This window comes from Eschscholzia californica, unplaced genomic scaffold, assembly GCF_041429995.1.
Source record: "Eschscholzia californica isolate CP2 unplaced genomic scaffold, dmEscCali1.0.p SCAF_6, whole genome shotgun sequence".
In the NCBI taxonomy this organism is placed as follows: Eukaryota; Viridiplantae; Streptophyta; class Magnoliopsida; order Ranunculales; family Papaveraceae; genus Eschscholzia; species Eschscholzia californica.
In genome coordinates this window covers 7,542,737-7,561,220 of record NW_028238483.1, presented here as the reverse complement: position 1 = coordinate 7,561,220, position 18,484 = coordinate 7,542,737, and the positions used below count along the sequence as shown (strand labels likewise).

Genomic DNA, 18,484 nt, shown 5'->3' with positions numbered 1-18,484 from the left:
AAACCAATATCAAATAACGTTTGGTATGTAAACCCTAGTTGCAGATCTATAACTGAAACTAGAGTTTGCATATTCGATTTAACACCATAACAAGTAAGAGAGAAAATCATGTTATGAGAATCCATTAAACAACCACGAACAACAAAAAAATATGTTTAACAAACTAAATGCTTCTGTAAATTTTGACTGATTTACAAACCCAAAAATTTCGAAAAAATCCAGAAGTCGAAGAAGATGAAGTATATTTTTAGTGAAAAAAATCTTGAGAAATGGAAGATTTAGTGAATTTATACTTACTTTAGTATTGATCAAGTATATTTTAGTGAAATCGAATGGATTTGAAACCCTAGAAGTCGAAGAAGATGAAGCGTCGTGAAGTCAGCGTCTCTGCAATTTCGCGAGGGAAAATAAGAGTTTTGATTTTTTTATTTCCGAGAAATCTTTATATAGGGGGATACGGGGCGTCATTTTTTAATTTGTTGAGGGTGGAAAGGAGAATCCACGTTTCGGGATTGCTGCGGGATTTTTTTGACCTTTTTAATTATTTCCAAATGTTTCAAACCTTTTCAACTATTTTTCATTTTTTTTTGACCTAAATAGTTATTATCCCAAGTGTAATTTCGCTTGTTTGAGCGTCACCTCCGTTTATCTTGGGGGTTCTTTTAGGGCTCGAGAGAAGTTCATTTGCAGAAGTTCTGAAGAGAAAAAAACTCGTGATATATTTTAGAGAGAGAGAGACAGAGGGGATGGATCCGGTGGGAGTGCGTGTTCTGTGGCAGTTCAGATTTGCTGTAAACAGAAGCTTCTTTACTACTTTGTTGTCGCCACGTGGCACAATCCAAATCGATAAAAGAAAGCTTAACCAGATGATTTTTGTCGTTTAGTGTTAAAAAGAAAGGGTGGGTCAAGAATTTTGTCGTGTCGTGTACAGTTTCACGTATTCTGTTTCACAACTAATTTCTCTTAATAAGTCATAATTCACATTTCTCAACAGCCAAATTTTGTGAGGGCAGTGGCCCTTGGAAGCTTTGTACGGGCAAATTATACTTTTCATTATCACACTTTGGTAAAATAAAATGGGTTATTTCTCAAATGACCCCTAGTTTATGACCAGCATCTCGCGTAGTTCTTTAATTTATCGAAAATATTTAGATTGTTTTTTTTTTTGCCGTTACCGTCCCTGACCGTTAATTTCTTTTAAACTTTTTCAAAAATGCCCTTTATTTATTACCACATAGTTAACTCTCTAAAAATTCTCTCTCTCCCATCATCTCTTTCACACGATTTTCTCTGTCTAAAAAGTCATTTAATATCTTGTTAATTTCTTGATTTCTTTTCTCCAAATCTCTCGCATTCTCTCTCTAAAATTACAAAAAATAAAATAAAATAGATTTTGATAATTTTTTCAATTTTGGTATAGATCTACAAAATATTGACAGAGATGAACCCAGATGTTCATCATCAACATTGGGGATTAAATCATAGAAAGTCATCATCGTCATCATAAAAAATGGACCCCATATATTCATCATCAGAAATTCATCATCACCATTTGTCATCAACAACAAACAAAATTTAGCAACTGAATCCCAAAATCATCATCAACAACATTTGTGTGATACGTGGCTGAATCTTTTTCCTCATCATCAACATTCACCATCATCATCAACATTTTCCTCTTTGAATTAATGTACTTGGATTTCTTGTAGAAAACTTTCAAACATTTATGCGATGTGTCTGAAACCATCTACTTTGTTGGTTAACTATTCATTTCTCTTGCACATATGAGATGAGTCTTTTGATGTTCATAAAAAATTTACATTTAATAATTTCTATACCAAAATAGAAAAACAATATCAAAATTTGATTTTCTTTTTTTTATAGTTTTAGAGAGAGAAATAGAGAGAGATTTGGAGAAAATAAATCAAGAAATTAAGAAGATATTAATTGGATGGATGATTAACTGTGGTTTTTAGTATTAAGAGGATGAATAATTAATCATGTTGACGAAGAAGAAGATAGTTTTAGTATAAAAGTTCATCTGGTTCTTCATTCATGATGATTGTATTAAGGTTTATGTGGTGATGAAGAAGGAGATGATTTTGAGATTTAATGAAAACCATCAGAAAGTGAGAGAGAAGATGATTATATAAAAAATGGGTAAATAATTTATTTTCTCTCTAAATTTGGTTTTAGTATTAAAAGGATGAATCATTAATTGTGCGTTGGGAAGATGTTTTGAAAAGACATGCTCTTACATGGAAGTGTAAGTTTGAAATAGAAAATATGACTTTAACGATCATGTGACGATAACGACAAAAGGGGGTCATCTGGGTATTTTTTATAAACTGGGGGTTACGCCGAAAGTTGGTCATAAACTAGGAGCCACTTGGGAAATAACCCAAATAAAATTAAGATGTGGAAACAAAAGTTTGAAATTATATTATGGATTTTTATAGGAAATGGACTAAGATCTAGGTCAGTCATTACATGACATTACCTTTAACAACTCAAATCTAATAACAAATGATTCTACCTCTTACGGGAATTGAACCTGGTTTCTGTCAACACTATCAACAATTTGGGCAACCAAGTTTTAACCTATCATAGCTCTTATGTTCTTACTAATATCTCTCACTAAGCATATGTTCTTACTAATATCTCTCACTAAGCAATTCTATCTCTTCAGGGCAGGTCCTGAGGTTTTGGTGGCCAAAGTGATTTAAAGTTTTGTGGCTCTCTCAACAGTTTGGATTAAAAAAACACACACTATTTATGTCTCATGACATAATTAATTCCAGTATCTCTTCCTCTGTATTTCAAGAGTTGATTGATAATACATACATTTTTTAATAACTTGACTCAAAGTCTATAAAATGAACTGTTGAAATTTATTTTTCGAAATAAATAAAACAAATCAGAAAGAGATTTAAAAATGTTGTGTTTGTTAAGGGAACACAAGAAACGAGAGATTTGATAATATTATTTGTTTACGTTGTAGCACTGAGGAGAATCACAACACCGAAGTATGTTGATGAATTTTTTTTCCTACTTTTTTGGTAGTTCAAGTAGATATTGATCACCAATTGACTATCGTCAATAAGTAAAGAAAATACCAAGGCAACATGACCGCTAAGCCCCAAAAGGTCTGCCACCTAAGCCCATATTCAAGAGATGACAAGATCTATCACAGTCTGTCCAAAGCAGCCTATTAAACGGTACCAAATCACCTCGAAGAAGGTAAGTTCACTACATTGAATCTAAGGTCATTCAATACTTAGTCTTTAACTGCAAAGGGCAATCTGATTGTCTTGAGCGCCAGAGAGGTTTCCGAACTCTTTGCAGGTTTTCCACTTAATGTTTCCAGGAGTAGGAACGGGAATGAAAGAACCAGAATTATCCATTCACACGTGATCCTGCATCAAGTCTCTTATTCCAAGATGATAACTAGATTGATGTTTATTGACATCAGCAATTCGTGCTAGAAGGAGGGCTTACTCTAGCAAAATCATCAATTTGATAACCCGAATCTCTACTCAGTTCTTCACAGAATTACTTTTTAGTACTTTGTGCAAACTTTGCTTCAGAGATGTCTTCACAAGAGGATGCTGACAACGAAGTCGGGTGCTCTAACTTGGAGGAGCTAATGGCCGAGGTCGAGCGCCTTAAGCCAGAGAAGCTTCGCGACGACGAAAACACACGAAGCCTCTCGGAAAAACCCTATAAAGCTAAGGAGGAGATCAATTCGGTTTTAAGAAAGCTCTTCTCAACCCTGGTTAATGCTTTCACGACACGCCATGACGCAGATCAAACAGAGAAAAGATGGGAACATGGTCAAGCCTAAGAAACACGATGCAACTATCAATTCGGTTGTGAAATGAAAATGCAATTTTTTTCTGTTTCACTTCAATTACAAGAAAATAGTGAAGTAGGCCTAAGTCTGTCATTTCAAACTTATGCATCATGCAAGATCTAAACTCACTTATAGGAGAATTAAAGGAACCCATATATATCATATCATCAACATATAGGCAAACGACCAAGAAATCAGATTGATGTTTCTTCACATATAAAGTAGGTTCATTCTTACTTCTCTTATACCAACTTTCTCTTATATATGAGTCGATTTTACTGTACCATGCTCGTGGAGCTTGTTTGAGCGCATAAAGTGCTTTGTTTAGCTTATAGACTTTGTTTTTTGCTCCTTTTACTATGAAACTATCTGGATGGTCTATGTACACTTCTTCTTCCAAGTCGCCATTGAGAAATGCTAACTTTACATCGAACTGATAAACCTCCCGATGATGCACAAAATGTCCAGACGTTGACACACGTCTAAAGAGTCAAGATCAGACCTGAAGTCTACTGGGTCAGCCCGGCTTAAGGTAGCAGGACAACTGAGACCCTGATGGTCCACCAAATATTCCCTTAACTGGGAGGTCGGCCAGAAGAAACCAACCCTACAAAACGCCCTTGGCATGGACGGATCAACCCTGGGGTCTTCAAAGGAGTGAGGGGGGTCCGCACAGGTTCGGCCAGTGTCTTACGTCCAGAACTGGGGAGGCAGCAGCGCCAAGCAACCTACCGACTTAATCCCGAAACTTCTAGAAAGATCTCAGTCGGCTATACATCTCGAAGTGTTTAAGCAAGTTTGGACTCCACGTATCTAAATGAGGAAACTTCTCCTCTAGAGTCTATCACACCGACAAGATATCTACGGAGAATCCTTGAACTTAGGAACTTCCACTCATCAAAGATCCGGGATAGACTCTGAGAGAAACCCTATATACTCAAGAGATGAAACTTTCTCTTCGGTTTGACGGCAACCGCCTCACCACCGCCACTAATCACGGTCGGCCTAACATCGCATATAAAAGCCCCCCATATCGTCCTTCACAGGACACAGCCTCTTTACCCCAAAAAAGATCACAAGAAACTCAGAGTTCTCATAACTCGCCCCCATAAGGATCAATCAATATTCTTTCTTTTACTGCAAAGAATACCCTGACTGGTTTGAGCGTCGGAGCGGTTTCGAACCCTTTGCAGGTTTTTCCCCTCGGGAACAGACGAACAGGAGTAAGAGTAAGCAGCTGGAGCAAGGAGCAGGAGTAAGGATTAGGAGTGAGGAACTAGAATAAAGAGAAGCAGAGCAGGAAGCACAGCAGGAAGTAGAGTAGGAAACATAGCAGGAAGCATAGCTGAAAGCAGGAACACTAAGCTGAACAACCCCCAACATAACGGAGGAATCATACATAACGGAGGATGTCATCAACTCCCTTTTTCATGCTGATCTAACGGAAGGCCAATTTTTGACATCAACACCTCCCATTTTAGTTGTGCAGCCAATGCCAATATAGTTCTCACTGTTTCAAAACGAACAATCGGTGAAAAAGTTCCTTCAAAGTCAATTCCTTCTTGTTGTGAGTATCCTTTCACTACTAATCTGGCTTTATATTTTTGCACATTACCATTGGCATCATACTTTGTTTTGAATACCCATTTCAAGCCAATAATGTTCCTGCCTTTTGATAAATCCACCATGTTCCATGTTTCATTCTTCTATATAGCTGCCAACTCCTCTTTCATTGCATCTCTCCGTTCCTTTTTCTCTACTGCCTCCTGAAAGCAAGTTGGATCTGCACCAAATACAGCAAAAGTACCAGTTTCATAGATTTCTGCAAGTGACCTGAACGTTCGTGGAGGAGTCTCATCCGAATCCTCTGAGTCGGGTACTATTGGGCTACTACTGTCGTTGGTATTATTGTTATTTGAGTGCTCTGTTGCAGCAATTGATGGTTGATTCACTGCTTCATTTTGAGTTTCTTCTTCTAAGAATTCAGCTGACCTATTGTCACTTTTCCATTACCAACACGAGGTTTCGTCAAACTGCACATCTCTCCTAATAATGAGCTTGCAAGTTGTGGGATTATACAAACGAAAAGCTTTCAATTGCGAGCAATAACAAACAAAAATGCATTTTTCAGATTTTCGATCAATCTTATGACGTAAGTGAGCATTCACTAGTGCATAAGCTATAGAACCAAAAATTCTCAGATGACTCGCCGATGGTTTTCTACCTTTCCACGCCTGAAATGGTGTCTGATTCATAATTGCTCTAGTAGGAGAAATATTCAGCAAGTAGACAGCAGTACTAACCGCTTCAGCCAAAAATTGATTTGGAAGATTTTGACTCTTCAACATGCTTCTTGCCATCTCTACTGTTGTTCGGTTCTTCCTCTCCACAGTCTCGTTCTGTTATGAAGTGTAGAGTGTTGTCAATTCCCTCTGAATACCATGAGTCTCACAGAATACATTAAATTCTTGAGATAGAAATCTCCCCCTCTATCTGTACGAATAACCTTTATTTTGCTACCACTCTGATTTTCAACCAAAGCCTTACATTTTTTGAAACTTTCAAATGTTTCTGATTTGAACTTCAAAAAATATACCCAACTCATGCGGCTGTAATCATCAGTAAATAGTAATATCGACTTCCACTAAGGGACTCTGTATGCATAGGTCCACACAAGTCTGCATGAATGAGTTCAAGACAGCTAGAGGTTCTCCAAGACTTTCCTAGCACAAAAGAACGTCTATGTTGTTTTCCATATATGCAACCTTCATATACATTGTCAACTGTATCTAATTTTGGCAGACCAACAACCATCAAATTTTGACACAACAACTTTAACCCAGACATGTTTAACTGCCCATATCGCAAATGCCACAACTTATATTCATCCTTATGTGTTTGTCTAACAATTAAAGCATGATTAATATCAGAAGTTTTAAGAGGAAACATCATATTTGTTGTCATGTGAATATTGGCTAAAACATGACCATATTTTTTGCAAGTAATGACAAACATTCCATCATCAAATAATACAGAGAATCCACTATCCATCATTTGACCAACAGTTAACAAGTTATGAGCCAAACTAGGAGCAAACAAGACATTTTGAATTAGTTTTGTTTTACCTTGACTAGTGTGAACAACAACATTACCTTTACCTTCTACTTGTATTTGTTTGTTGTCACAAGCTAAATCTGTTTTTTGTTAGTCTTACCTAACTCTTTAAAAGATGACTTGTTCCCAGTCATATGATGTGAGCATCCACTATCCACAAACCACACACTTGATTCTTCTTCAGTTGAAGAAAAATAAGCCATAAAAAGCATGCCTTCTTCCTCTTCTTGCTCTGCATACTGAGCTTATTGATTGTTATGCCAACAATTGGCAGCGTAATGGCCAAATTGTAAACATTTGAAACATTGCACTTCCCTGTTCCAACCTGTTCGACCTTTACCTCTACCTCCTCGGCCTCTGCCTCTAAAGCCTTCTCTACCACTTCTTTGTGTTCCTTGTTCTACTGGTTGCTCTTGTTGTGTTAAGTTTTCTTTCGCTTGAAAATCTTGATCTTCATTTTTCTCCAATGACTTATTGATTCTTGATTCATGAGCTTGCAGTGAGCCCGTTAGTTCATCAAAGAAAATACAGATAAGTCTTTTGATTCCTCGATTGTTGCGACCACATAATCAAACCTAGATGATAAACTCCTTAAGACTTTTTCGACAATGATTTTGTCACTTACTTCTTCTCCATATGCTTTCATCTGACATACAATTCCAGTTACTCTTGAAAGATACTCTTGCACCCATTCATTATTTTTCATTAGCAACGTCTCAAACTCTCTTCGAAGAGTTTGCAATTTCACAATAATCACCTTTGAACTGCCTTGAAATTCCTTTTTTAATGTCTCCCATGCCTCTTTCGAAGAGTTTGCTGAGGCAATGAGAGAAAAGATCGTGTCATTCACTGCCTGTTGAATGAAAAACAATGCTTTAGCGTCCTTTTTATTTTCTCGCAATCTCTCATCTTCTTCTTGATCTGGATCTTCCACATCAAGAAACCCATACTCAACCAAATCCCATAAATCTTGTGACTTGAATAAGGTTTTCATTTTGATATATTTCGCAACTGATACTTCTTCCTAGAGAAAATAGGAATAAGTGGAGATGATGAGGACCCAAATCCAGATTGTGCAAATGCCATAGCTTAATACTCTCTGTCTTAGTTTTATTTTTCTCACACTTACGATTTCAAACCCAACTGAAAGAACCTGCTCTGATTACCACACTGTTGTAAATCTGAATACTTCATTTCATTGAAAACTACTGCCTTTATAGGCTTACAGACTCCACTTTCTTCTCAATCACTCACCCACTCTCAACTACTCACAAGACACTACCACTTATCCACTAACTACGTACTTAACCAAAAGAATAGGACTAGACTAAAACAGAATAAGACTTCTTCAACTCACAGCTGAATTACTTAATTGACCTTAACAACTAAATATGATTTTGAATCACTTCTCAACAGGAACAGTTTTGAAGAGGTTCACAATCTTAAAGATCTTCAAAATATCTTTTCTGGCTCTTCTGCAGATGATCAACTATATCAAATCTAATAACTTCTTCTCCATAAATTCTCCCTCAAAATTCAAGAGAACGATCGTAAAGGCTCCGAAAGTTCGTCATGTTGCGCCTTTTGACTATTACTGGGGGCTCAACTTCTTATTGGTACTTATAAGTCAAGAACCTTCACTCACCTCCTAAATGAGATTGATTCTAAGACTTTTAGTTGGAAGAACAAGTCACATTTTCATGCTGGCCACACGATCATTATCACCTCAAAATTGGTGACCATTTCCTGATAACAAATGCAATGTTTCACAATCTCTAAAGGAATTTGTAAACACATAGAAAAGACCAAAAATCTTTCTAGTGGGAAAAAGTTAATGGGCTATATACTAAGGCCTAAAAATCATTTGCAAACCAGAGAAAAGTGGAGGATTAGGCGTCCATAATCCTCACCGGGATAACCTAGCCTTCTTAGGAAAGTTGGCGTGGAGACTCGCGACTGAACCTTCTAATGCTTAGGCTCAATTCGTGAGAGCTACATGCTTCAAAAGATGTAATATCCCGAGCCCCACCAAAGCCAGGATTCTTGGATTTGAAAGAATACCAGAAGAAATATGGATTTCATCAACTCCTTTATCTCCTGGGAAATCCACAACGGATTTAGCATTCTTATTTGGAATGATCAATGGATCCCCTCTACCGTTCTCCTGCTGCCCCATCCTAACATTGTTAATACAATACAGACAATAGACCTCATTCGGGTGGAAACGGGCAAAATGCTATGGTTTCTCACCAAATCATGCAAAATTTTCTGTATCGTCTCTGTTTAATTCTATGGTTATGGTAGGCACTAATGATACTCATACTGATATTGAATAGAACCACATATGAGGTGTCGAAATCATCGTCGTATAAAGCTTTTCTTCTTCAAATGTTGCACACTGGCCCTCCCTGTCAAAAACAGGATAGGAAAATATATTTGCAGTGACATGAACTACACCAAGTGCGGTAGGTTAGAAATTACTGAGCATGTTCAACTTCATTGTAGGTTGGTTAAAAATATGTGGTTTTCTTCACTATTATGTCATCTGATATTGACTCTCTACAGGATTGGATAATATGGTAGAAATCACCCAAATAACCTCCATAGCACAAAATACAATGTTTTATTATGGCAAATCTGGAAAACTCGACTGCTACCAACATATGAAAGTTTGTCCACAGGAGACTATCCAAAATATATTGGCTTCCAAATCTGATGCAAGACCGGAGTCCCTAGATTGTCTGACCCTAACACGACACAGGTAATAGTCGGAACCGCCGAAAGAACCCTACGTCAAGATGAATTTGGACGCATCCTTTTACTCTACTCACCGGAGACATTGGGATTAGGCTTATTCTTCGTGATTGTAGTGGTTATTTTACTGCGGCGAAAATTACAAATCTTAAAGCTAAGACGAGTGAAGAAAGAGAATCAAAAGCAATCTTACAAAAGCTAGACTGGGTTGTTTCACAACACTCAGTACCTAATATAGAGGGAGACAATCATAATCTCATGACAAATCTCCAAGGAAGACTTAGAAACTTACAATGACAATCAAAAAAATCTAAAAGAATGTCAGAGCGTCAATGTTTCAGTTCCATCACGTTTCTCAAGTGTTCCTGTAATTCTCATGCAGATCTATCCATATTTGTCTTGAGCGATTAACGGTAATACCGTGCAACACAAAAAAACTAGTAATTCGACTTTTTAACAAAACTTACGTACCCCTTTAGAATAGGCATTAAAAATTCACTGGCTTTTTCCCTGACATAACTTTATCTTTATCAAATTTCGCAAACAGACATTTATATCCAACCATCAGCTTCCACATAGCATCCTGCCATCCTCTACTGAAGTCCCTTCCAGCTGATTCACCAGCCGGTGGTATCTAATGCTCTTCTTTCATTTTGGTGCAAAGAAGTTACATGTTATAGGGCATCCTCATTTTTTCACAAGTATCTAGACGTTCAGATATTAACCATTTATTTTCCTGTTCGTACTAAACATATAATCAAGAAAATATCAGGACGTATCCTGAATTAATCGACAAACACAATCGATTAATGATTGATCCCTCTATCCTGCCACGAGAACCTAAAGTCAATCATGTATCCTCGTTCAATCATCCTCAAACTGAGTTCATGTAAAACTTGCATAGGGAAAAAGATGGTAGGGATTTTTCTCAAAGCTGACTTGTGAATCTATGATGTTTAGAAATCACTGAAACTTACCAAAAACATTTTACGAAATAATGCAGTTAATAAGTATTACTATCAACCCATGATGAACATGTACTGCTCGCAGAATCAGGCTAACCAGAAACTGAAAACAATTTTGATTTTTAGCACGTAAATGAGGGATGTTTGAAAAAATCAAGTTCAGTTAGCAATTTCCCAAAATATCATATATGAAACAGATATTACTTGTGCCTGCACACAATGGGAACTACAATGATTCACCAAGAATAATAACGAAGCCTTTGACAGCAAAAACACCCACAACTGTATAAATTTATCCGAGAAGATCGAATAAGTATGACATAGCACAACAAGAAAATTTGTCAAGTGGCAAACAGTTCTAAAGCAGCCCTCATTAATCTTTTACTTATTTTCCAGATAGACTGCTCGGGAAAAACGTATACCCATTTAAACCAGCTGAGGAGTATCTACTTAACATATAAATCAGACTTCACAACTCGTCATAATGTGCAAAGGGGTTATGAATATTTTTCGACTGTAGTTGAGCCGTTTCAAAGGGATAAAAAACTCCTCTTCAAATTTGTCATGTCAATGGGAAGTGGTTGTCGTACCTAATAAGAATACAGAAAAAAAATCAACAGTCAATAATAGGAACATGATATACAGACAACATTTTGAAGAACTTCGAGGTCTTGAAAAAAATCATGATTTCTCCATCTTTGCTTCTGACACAGTACATTCTTAACAAGAGCAGTTTCTAACATATTCACATCATTTTAGAACTTTTAACCCCTTCAGAATTCGTATATTAATGATATACTAATTTGATGGGGATAAAGGGGCTAGATTGTCAACCATAAAGCACATCGTAAAATTATTATCCGACTACAAATTCAGCAACTTTTCTTTGTAGGGCAAGCTTCGGAACTAAAAGCAGGGGGAGACTCCCATAATAAAGAAAACAAAATCGCTTAACAAATCAACCGTAATTATATAAATACGAAGTACAAAACCAAAAGGTGGAAATAGGAGTTACCATTCAATCTTCAAAATCGCCAGTGTTCTCCAATAAGTAGTTGGCAGCCAACTCCTCATTACGATCACAAGCTAAAAATGCCTCAATGACAAGAGATCTCTCAAATCCCATAGCTTCAAGCTTTTGAAATGAAAAAGTACTAGTAAGGTGATGATATATACTTATATTGAACGAAAAATATTTCCAACACCATGAAGTAGAAACAATACCCGTTCAAGTGCCTCCTGCTCAGCTGGTGTGACACTAATAGCGTGGGGCATGTCTTGGTCAGCTTGCTCAAATAAATCTCTAGAAGGTTACAACAAAAAAATTATATGCATTAGTAGTAGACAACTTTTGGAGAGATAGGAATTGCTCGATACTATGTTAAATGTATATAAGCTAAGCTTTCCTGGAGAACGAAAAGAAATAACTTTCATAATTTATTCTTTCCTTTATCCAATCAAAAAGGTCTCCGCTATTTTTTAGGTTAAAACCATCATTGTTCTTCAAACAGGTAGTTTGAACAAACAAACTTTAACTAACATGAAATTTGGGTAAAGATAAGAACAAGATTGAGCTCAAACTGTACATGAGTACATCAATCTCCCATCTAGCAACCCATTAAGCAGACGAGTAAGCTAAGTTTAACAGAAAGAATAGGTATCAGAAAATTCTTAAGAAGACTATTGGAGAAAGTACAAATAATTAAGGCTCGAAAATAGTTGTCTAAAATGCAAAACTTATCCATCAACTAATTAGTTGTTTTAGAACCCAACGACTAAGTAACATCCAAACCTAAAAGTCATGGAGCTTTTAAGATATGGTCGATGCAATAGACTAAAATTTGAATATATTGGATATTTTCTGTGTTGTCGAGGGACGACAGAGAACGTATTGGAGATGGACAGACAATGCCACAATCAACTAGGTAATTTCTACCCAGGACTGGAAAACTCACCCTTCAGCACCTTCCACAGGTTCATTTATTAACTGAAGAAATTCGGCATGGTGCTCCTGAATTAGCCGAAGAAGTTGAGGGTTTTGCTTGCTAAGCTCCTGAAGCATTGGCTGAAACAAAAGCAATTTAAGTATCCAACTCTGTTGCGCAAATGCAGATAGTAGTAAAGAATATTAACTACGATTTTCAAGAAAACAAACCAACCTGCAGAATCTGTGGATTTGCCTGTACCATCGACCGCAATGTCTGGAACTGCATATCACCAAAAGAATGCAAGTCAAAGTCAACTACCATCACAAGAATAAGAACAGCAATGGTCCGTACATGCCATTGGTACTAACAAGTAAGCTTCCTCCCCTTTTTCACTATTATAGTGTGTCACTGGCATTAATTAGCATTCCTGCCTTGCTTTAGGTTGTTAGTTAAAAATAGAGAACAAGACATAAAGCCTATTCTTTACAAAAAAAAGGATATAACACCCATTTCTTTTAGTTCTTTATCAACACTACGACATACTCCTGTTTTAAAATGTATGCCACTAACCTGGTATTTATCACGGTCCCGCTGGATGTTTCATCTATCATTATATATTCTCCACCTTTAATTTACTAGTCTGGTATATATACAAGTTTTATCTTTAAACATCGATTTTATGACCTCGTTTCCTTGCTTGACTTGACTAAGGTGTCACCCTAAACATTTATTTTACTGCTAATCTAGCAGTAAGTTTGAAAATTCAACAGATCCCATTCAATAAACATCGCATAACAAACCCAATATGATTTATAATCAAGACACCAAAACCAAGGTAGTAAATGTCGGTTTCGATCTATATTTTGGTCGGCTTGGAAATGGAAATATTTTTGTCAGTGCTGAAATAACTACAAATCTATAGAAATGTTTAGCAAATGGCGGAAATACGATAATGATACGATTATTTGGGGTAAGATTATTGAATAATAAAGATGGATAAAAGACATCACTTCACTATATCAAGTTACAACAATTTATGAAGGATAGTAATAAAATTAGTAGTAGTTTGTTAGCGCAATTACAGAATGTTAAGAGCTGATATAGTAAGATTCTTTTACGATATAAGGTGTTTATAAATATAAATTATTTCTCTATTGTTTGAATTATTTATTATTGAAATAATATTTGAAAGATATATACTTCGATACAGTAGTAAATGATTAATGAAGATAAATTTGTTAAGAAAATTATTATCTACACCCAGAAGTTTACCACTTTCGCATCTGAGCTGAAACATCTTGCGCAAAGTCAATGGTCACACACCATCTTTATTCCTTATCCAGCTAGGATTCTTGAGAATAAGAGACTGAGATTTGGCTTTTTTAAAGGCAGCTTTTTAATACGTTATTCGCAAAAATCGAATTTTCGTCGAGATCTAATCGAAGGACCCAGGCGTGCTCAAAGTCGTAAAACAATGACTTGGGAACTGTCTCAAATAAATGAGGGGGTGTGGGCCTGTGGGGGGAGTCTGATTTAAAGAGAGTTTGTTCTTTTTGACAAATATCTCTCAACTCTAACTCTCTTCATTTAGCAGTTACAAGTTGAAAAAGGAACACGAGGAAGGAGATGACAGAGAAGGTTTTATAATGGTTAGATTTTGGAAGTTAGAGAGTCCTATTTGCAGACTCTCTACTTTTCATCTTCTAGGGTTTTTAACTCCTCATCTCATCTGTTTCATCGATTTTTCAGTTCTCAAAAACTACTTCGAGATTTTGTTAATGTCGGTCAAAATACTGCGAAGAAAAAGATCAGGTCAGCGCGATTTGTTTCCATGGCTCTAGAAACCAAAAAATTTCGACCTTTCCAGCCAAAAATTTTCAACTTCGAATGTGTTGTCAAAAATAAAAATTACAGATTTATGTAGTTTATGGCTATAATGCGAAAAGAACCTGTTGATTGTTTCTTAAGAACTCAAGTGATCCATCTCCAGCAGCAGCAGCAGAGTTTGGTGATTCCTAGAAGAATTTTAATATCAGAGATCGTAGAAACACAATTATTAGCAAAAAATGAGATGTCACTAGACTAAAGAACTAAATAACCTGTGGAAACATGTTGAGAGGGGAACTATTAGGTCCTCCAGAAACAGATACAGGTGCTGCCCCTGATAGACCTGTTTCAGTAGTGGGGTTTGGACGGCCAGATTCGTGGGCTGGAACAGCAATTTCTGCTGATGCAGGAATACCCTGAAGATACAGTAAAAGGATCAGATATAGAACCCTAATATAAGCATAGTACTGAATACAGCATAGTTGGGGCATACAGAGTATAAGTAGTCAACAGCTCTCTCTGGATTGTTGTAGGCTGCACGTAGTGCACGTGTTACAGTTTCCTTGTCCCAGTTTCCACCACCCATGTCCATTAGTTGTTGAATAGTCTGCTCAAGAGTATTCCCAGCAACCAAGTTGGAAGCAGCCTGTCCATAGACATCAGTAGGCAACCTGCAACTAAGATTGTCAATATACTTTTTTTCAAGCAGAGATTGTCAATATTTTCAACATCGATAACGAATTGCTGTTTCACTCATTCAACGATTCAATATGTAAACACCAAAATGTGCTCTCCATTATGGTTCAAACAATTACACATGCCGAAATCAAGGGTTAGCGTTATAGGGCCTGAAAGAATTAGCCATTGATTTCATATAAGCAGGTGGACACAAAATCAACTCGGGGAGAAGGATTTCACTCGCCAAATTGCAGAACTAGGTCATAAATGAGTTCAGCTCTATCACAAAAGGTTGTCCAGAGTACTGAGGTCGAGTTTTAGTTGTAATCTAACATTATATTTCTTCAGGGAGGAAAACTTCACTACCTCAGTGGCGATTGAAGATAATGAAGGGCTAATGTAATAATGTATCTTTGGTCTAAGACATCATAAAAGAATAATACGAATTACGTATTATGAATTTGTATACAATTGGGAGTGGTGGATAACGTGAAAATAACATATCATGTATTAGTCCTTTTGTCAGTTTCCTTTACCGTTTGTATATATAATTTCCTTTTCAATAAATATTTATTGAAAGTTAAAAAAAAAAATACTATCTTTCTTTTCTTTTTAAGCAAGAGAAAGTAGAGGGATACAACTCTTACATCATGAAATCAAAGGACAAAAGTTGGACCTAGATGATGATATAAGTATTTGTTTTAAGATGGATTTTTTTACATGTCTGCATGACTGACTACCCTATTGTGGCAATATTTATATAGATGTGAAAACTATAGAATTATCTAGGTTTACAGCTAACTCAACAGCATTATACATCAAATACTTATGTCTTAAAGCTTATAGTTCACTCCGTCACAAGGTAACAAATTATCACCGGACAGAACGGAAAGAGAACTGTAGCTCTATAATGAAACCACATCCAGAAAGGTGGCTACATTTGAAAACAAATCAATGAATAATTTTCTGCGAGAAATGATTGATTTGTAAATTGAGTGAAATCATTATAAAAAACATACTCGGCTGTTGTTCTGTCAGAAGTACCAGATACGGCGCTAGTTGGAGCCCTATTAACAACAACCACCAAGATAAAATAATTAATATTGATAGATATAAATATAATTTTGAGGTAGATGGTGGATATTGTCAACTCACGGGGCCGGCGACGCAACAACGGGTGCGGGAGTTGGAACAGTAGTTGATGCAGGTGGAGCAGGCTATTAGACCATATTTGTGTCATTAGTATAAATATAAGGAGGTTAGGGGGAAAGAAAGACGAGCAAACCAGTAACGAAGTTTTTGAATTGTGATATACCTGAGCAGATGACGTTCCACCTGAAGACAATGCCTTACTCTGCAAGTACACCACAAGAACAAATAAGAAATAAAATGGAAAAGATTAAGTAGATAAGAGGTTAATTTGACAAATTATTTTCTGTTAGACATATGAAAAGAAAAATCCTCATTCATAATGAGGAAACAATGAACAGAATTCATTATGACAACCCATTTGCGTTTAGAACTAGGCATTGGAGATATATCTAAATCCTCGTCAAAAGTACATGACCGAAAAAAAAGATGACTGACCTTGCTAAGCATCACAACAAGGAAACCATCTTCAGTGACTTTGTTCTCTTCTAGTGTACTTTCGTCTTTCAAGACCTTTCCGTTATGAATCAGTAATTGTTGACCACATGGGTAATTGTCCTTCCCTTGAATATCTTCGATGTTCTTTTTGACAGCCATAATCTAGTACAGAAGGAAGTTAAAATCCAAGAAACAAGTAAGAATATAGTCTCAAAGTTCTCAATTGAACACCCAAATAACCTAAACGAAAATTATAAGGTTACCAAAAAGATGAATGTGAAACAATGAATAACACATTATTTTGCCGTTCTTATGCATTATAACGAAGAACTACAATAAGCACAATCTTCTAGTCAAAACAAGATTAAGTCCATTTTTCTAAGAAGATAGAAACAATAGAGCACTTGGTAATTGGGTTCGAGTTTCTCAGAACACAATCTTCAAACAGCTCTTGACAAGATTTCGTCTCACTCTAAAAAGACCTAAATAGTTCATACCCATATCTAATTCACAACTTTTACCAGTCAGAAAGGGGTTGTTTAATGATTTTTAGATGTTTATGCCCTTCAAACGACTTAAATTGAAAAAACACAAAATCAATCAAAATTGCAGTTCATAATCATTGTTAGGGCACAAAATGGCAACAACTAAACGAAATTGCAAATGGTTAAAATCTAGAGAGAGAGAGAGAAAGAGAGAGGGAGAGGACTACCGTGTCGCCGGGCTGAACCCGGATTTCAAAATGACTGCCTTTCAAGGTCTTAACGGTCAGCTTCATGTCGCCGATTAGTAGAAGCTATACGATTAACGGAACTCTAGATACGAAAATGAAAAGAAAAGAAGGAAAGGAAGTATTGAGAATGTATAAGGAAACCCTAGAGAGAGAGAGTTGTTACCGGGATCGCGAATCTGTAATTTCTAATCGAGATTTAAGGGTATGTTTGATAGCATGTATAGAGGCGCTGCAGCTTCGTGAAACACGTTTCCACCTAGAGCATCTCCAAAGTGCACGGGGCTAAGGCTGGGAATTCTGCCTGTGGTCCCGAATCTGTCCACGGGCACCCGAGCCCGTTGTTGACCATGGGCGTCTGAGGCTCGTCTGTGGAGCAATCCGCCCCGCCCGAAGGAATGTAGTAGGCGGGCTCAGGTGAAAAGGTTTCGTGCTCCCGCCACACCCGATCCCCCCGAAGGAATGTAGTAGGCGGGCTCGGGTGAAAAGGTTTCGTGCTCCCGCCACACCCGATCCCGCATGGTAGCACCCGACGAGCACCCGCTGCATCTACCTACAAGATTTGAGTTACTTTCTATATATAGTACCCTTGTTGTCTTTAAAGGTTCAATTCATATTGACCAAGTGCACATGAGACTTGTGCAAGTAAGAGTTAGTTTAACTACTTATAACCCAAGTTCCCAGCGTTTTTCTCGAAGGCTTCTTGATGTGGGACTAAAAAGTCTCGAGAGAGTTGGAAGTCTCTCCATCATTTGGTTAGTCCCACATCATTTGTTTAGGAGAAAATGAGGCTATACTAAGTTTATAAAAGATTTGGTGACAAATTCTCTACAAGTCCCCACACAAATAATCCCATATTGACCCTTTAAAACTGAAAAAAAGTCTTTGAAGTTCATAAAAGGGACTTTTTGCCTAATGTTACCATTAGAAGTGCTTGAGTAAATTGTAATAACTCTAAAGGCACCTCTAGTAGTTCCGCCTGAGGGTTGGCACATTTGGTTTTTTTCTTTTTGAATTGTAAGCGTGCCTCGAACCCTTGACCTCTAAG

At 36.8% G+C, this 18,484-nt stretch overlaps 2 protein-coding genes across 3 annotated transcripts; both read right to left on the bottom strand.

The window, feature by feature from the left end:
- Window positions 1-6,454: 6,454 nt before the first annotated feature.
- Window positions 6,455-9,143, bottom strand: LOC147531523 (uncharacterized). Its single transcript, XM_086649732.1, has 4 exons — window positions 8,997-9,143; window positions 7,497-7,991; window positions 7,130-7,367; window positions 6,455-7,047 (listed from the first exon to the last, which is right to left on the bottom strand). Exons 1-4 carry the CDS (start codon window positions 9,141-9,143, stop codon window positions 6,455-6,457), a joined length of 1,473 nt encoding a protein of 490 aa, XP_086505858.1.
- Window positions 9,144-10,945: 1,802 nt separating this feature from the next.
- Window positions 10,946-18,075, bottom strand: LOC147531522 (ubiquitin receptor RAD23b-like). Of its 2 annotated transcripts, XM_086646037.1 has the most exons (15): window positions 17,914-18,075; window positions 17,603-17,848; window positions 17,419-17,502; window positions 16,707-16,868; window positions 16,435-16,473; window positions 16,275-16,336; window positions 16,139-16,186; window positions 14,935-15,112; window positions 14,714-14,857; window positions 14,564-14,629; window positions 12,846-12,893; window positions 12,642-12,751; window positions 11,911-11,989; window positions 11,702-11,821; window positions 10,946-11,276 (listed from the first exon to the last, which is right to left on the bottom strand). In XM_086646037.1, the coding sequence occupies exons 3-14, from the start codon at window positions 17,482-17,484 to the stop codon at window positions 11,705-11,707; spliced, it is 1,119 nt and encodes a 372-aa protein (XP_086502163.1). In that variant the 5' UTR covers window positions 17,485-17,502; window positions 17,603-17,848; window positions 17,914-18,075; the 3' UTR covers window positions 10,946-11,276; window positions 11,702-11,704. The 2 variants fall into 2 exon arrangements, with proteins under 2 accessions (XP_086502163.1, XP_086502162.1); XM_086646036.1 differs by having other exon boundaries at window positions 17,419-18,075.
- Window positions 18,076-18,484: the final 409 nt, after the last annotated feature.

Excerpts from the sequence above, each read along its gene's own strand:
- LOC147531523 (XM_086649732.1), bottom strand. The coding sequence starts at position 9,143 with ATGGGGCAGCAGGAGAACGGTAGAGGGGATCCATTGATCATTCCAAAT. Across the intron at positions 7,992-8,996 it reads ATCCAAGAATCCTGGCTTTG|GAAGAAGTATCAGTTGCGAA; the intron begins GTGGGGCTCGGG and ends TATTTTCTCTAG. Across the intron at positions 7,368-7,496 it reads AGGAATCAAAAGACTTATCT|AACAAGGAACACAAAGAAGT; the intron begins GTATTTTCTTTG and ends AGCAACCAGTAG.
- LOC147531522 (XM_086646036.1), bottom strand. The coding sequence starts at position 17,484 with ATGAAGCTGACCGTTAAGACCTTGAAAGGCAGTCATTTTGAAATCCGG. Across the intron at positions 16,187-16,274 it reads GTTGTTGCGTCGCCGGCCCC|GGCTCCAACTAGCGCCGTAT; the intron begins GTGAGTTGACAA and ends TGTTGTTAATAG. Across the intron at positions 11,990-12,641 it reads CCTGTGGAAGGTGCTGAAGG|AGATTTATTTGAGCAAGCTG; the intron begins GTGAGTTTTCCA and ends GTAACCTTCTAG.